Source organism: Neophocaena asiaeorientalis, unplaced genomic scaffold (genome assembly GCF_003031525.2).
Source record: "Neophocaena asiaeorientalis asiaeorientalis breed wild unplaced genomic scaffold, Neophocaena_asiaeorientalis_V1.1 scaffold65, whole genome shotgun sequence".
Classification (NCBI taxonomy): domain Eukaryota; kingdom Metazoa; phylum Chordata; class Mammalia; order Artiodactyla; family Phocoenidae; genus Neophocaena; species Neophocaena asiaeorientalis.
The window spans coordinates 15,816,904-15,819,759 of NW_020173215.1; the positions used below are offsets into that span (position 1 = coordinate 15,816,904).

Here is a 2,856-nt window from a genome sequence, read left to right on the forward strand (position 1 = left end):
CGTGCGCGTCCGCGCGTGCGTGGGTAGCGGAGGCGAGCAGCACGGGGTGAAGGGGGAGGGGGATAAGGGGGCTCGTGCATTCACGTCCGCGCGCGCGTGGGTAGCGGAGGGGCGCAGCGCGGAGGAGTAGGAGGAGGGGAGGAAAAGGGAGAGCGTGCGCGCGCGCGTGGGTGTGAGTGTGTGCGCGCGCGGCCGTGGTAGAGCGAAGCGCGTCGCCCTCTATTGACGTGCGCGCGCCCGCACCTAGTTCTACCAGCGGCGTGACCGTAAAGAGGCACGGCCGTGTCGTGAAAGGGGCCGCAACACGCAGGGCGCTGGTTGACGGCCGCGACTCCATTTTGTCCTCCGGTTCTTTGCTCGTAAGTCGCTTGTTTTCGTGGCTTCTGTGAGCCTAAAAGTTTAAAAGGGGTAAAAGTTTTAAAGAATATTCTGGAAGTGTGTTGGTAAGCATAGCGAGTCTCCATTTTCTCTCTGCAGCCGACTTGCGTCCTGCGGTTCCGGAACAGCGGGGGAAGATGCGGCCCTTGGACATCGTGGAGCTGGCGGAGCCGGAGGAGGTGGAGGTGCTGGAGCCCGAGGAGGACTTCGAGCAGTTCCTGCTCCCGGTCATCAACGAGATGCGCGAGGACATCGCGGCGCTGAGCCGCGAGCACGGGAGAGCCTACCTGCGGAACCGGAGCAAGCTGTGGGAGATGGATAGTATGCTCATCCAGATCAAGACGCAGGTGGAGGCCTCGGAGGAGAGCGCGCTCAACCATCTGCAGAACGCGGACGACGGAGTCGAGGGCAGAGGGACCAAACGGTGCGAGAAGGCGGAGGAGAAGGCCAAGGAGATCGCGAAGATGGCAGAGATGCTGGTGGAGCTGGTCCGGCGGATAGAGAAGAGCGAGTCGTCCTGAAGGAGGGTCGGCGGTAAGGCGGGGACCGGCGGGAGCCGCACGGAGGTCCCAGGCGTTGCCCGACGCTTGGGTCAGCTTCGGGGACATTTCTTTACTAATGATCCGCGGGGGATGGGAGTTGGGAGAAGAGAATAAAGGCGTGCTCAATTTTCATTTTAGGAGGTGTTAGTAGGTACCGTTTATTTGTTTTTGTTACGTTTCTGGTAATTTGGGGGAACAGGTTGGTTGGTTGGTTGGTTTTGACTTGTACGTGTTTGGTTGAAACCAGAGGTCACGATCAATAGGATAACTGTAGGGTAATAAACAACAAAATCACAATACAGGCCATTGAGCAAAGGGGGGGTAGAAATACAGAATTGTCAGAGGGAAGGCCATTATTGGACGCTTCCAGATTTTGCTGGAAGACTGGAAGGGGTCAGGTGGCATGCAGAAGAGGTGGTGTCCTGCGAGGCTGCGTTTGTGAGGGTTTTCTCACTTCCTAATGATGAGTTTCTCCCAATTGCACTTCAGGTTTACAGCCAGTGGATTCTGGTCAACTGATGGAGATTGGCTGACACCCTGGAGAAGCTGAAACCAGAGAGCCTTTTGTTTTCTCTTTTTTTCTCTGTCTGCACTCTGTCCTCACACTACGTTTCTGCTATGGTCTGTGGTTAATGACCTCAGTATGAGTTTTGACTGTTAAATGTTTTCGTTTGGGGAGGTAACTTTGATTTGGAAAATGCTCTCACAAGAATTAGGGCCTAGATTGTAAGCTGTCGCAGCAGTCACATTTGTTCCTGGGCTTTCGTTATTTCTAAATTTTTGAGGTGCTTTGCTCTTTCTTGTGTGACCTGATAGCTCCCTGGAACTTTGGGTCTGTGTGTAACAGATGAGACTCAGTTGGAGTTCTCCGGCTCTGAAGGTGTTGAAGGAACTGCATTATTTCTAGAAGACGACTCCATGCAGCGATTGCCAACGAAGCTGAAGAACGGACCAGACTTCAATTGGGAATGAGGAGGGGGCTGATCTGGCTGGGACTGATGAACCAAAAGAAGGGCTGCGGGATGGTGTTGTGTTTGGGGACTTTAATTTCTGTGTGAGACCAAAGGAGGAGAGATGCGTTTTGTTCAAATTTTAGGTTTTATACGGCACACTGATGTAACTTGTCTGGTCAGATTGTTTGGACAACCTAACTCAGCTTTGTGTGACATGGAACCTAGACTAGGAGACGAGATAGGTCTTGGTATTCTGTGTAATCGATGTGATATCCTGATGCATTTCAGGGGATTCTGGACATAAACTGAAAGCGATATTTGCAAAGGCCCTTGAGGGTCTGGGGAAGAAAAGCAAGGGCTGTCTGTTTTGGACCCTAAACTGGACAGGGACTAGGTGTCTTCAAGATTCATAAGTTGTCTAGCTGTAAGTTCATTTCAGTAGCAGACCTGACAAGTATTTGAGGTCAAAACCCTACCGTGTGTTTAAAAAAAATTTTACCATGTTAATAAAAGTATTCATTTGCTTGAAAAGACAAGGCTTAAAAGGTTATTGACTGAGAAATATTGTTTCTTTAAAAATGAAATTTTTCTCCTTGAATGTTATCTTTGCTAAATGGGCGGTGAATTTCTTATGGTTTTGGAGGCTCTCAGTAAGCCTTGATCATAGGGAAGGTTCATCTCTGCGTGCTGCTATGGAAACTGGCTGAGGAGACAGCGTGCAGTAGTCCCTCCTATCAGCAGTGGGTTGGTTCCAGGACCCCCCCCCCCACAGATACCAAAATCCAGGGCTGGTCAAGTTCATTATATCAGATGACATAGTACAGTCAGCCCTCCAGTCCTCTGTGTCTACAATTGTGCATCCCGCAGAACTTAACCTGTATGCTAATTTTCACCTTAAAGTCTGCTTCCTGGGAATCCAGCTGATAGCAAATGTGAAACAATAGTAACCATGTGTCCCAAGCTGGATACCATGTCTTAGAGCA

The 2,856-nt window shown here is 50.7% G+C and overlaps 1 protein-coding gene across 2 annotated transcripts; it reads left to right on the forward strand.

Annotated features, from left to right (window-relative positions):
* The first annotated feature begins 249 nt into the window (after nt 1–249).
* LOC112399804 (MORF4 family-associated protein 1) lies at nt 250–2,421 on the forward strand. 2 transcript variants are annotated; one of them, XM_024745185.1, is made up of 3 exons: nt 250–359; nt 478–912; nt 1,410–2,421. In XM_024745185.1, the coding sequence occupies exon 2, from the start codon at nt 516–518 to the stop codon at nt 897–899; it is 384 nt and encodes a 127-aa protein (XP_024600953.1). In that variant the 5' UTR covers nt 250–359; nt 478–515; the 3' UTR covers nt 900–912; nt 1,410–2,421. The 2 variants fall into 2 exon arrangements, with proteins under 2 accessions (XP_024600953.1, XP_024600952.1); XM_024745184.1 differs by having other exon boundaries at nt 335–912; nt 1,410–2,409.
* The last annotated feature ends 435 nt before the right edge of the window (nt 2,422–2,856 follow it).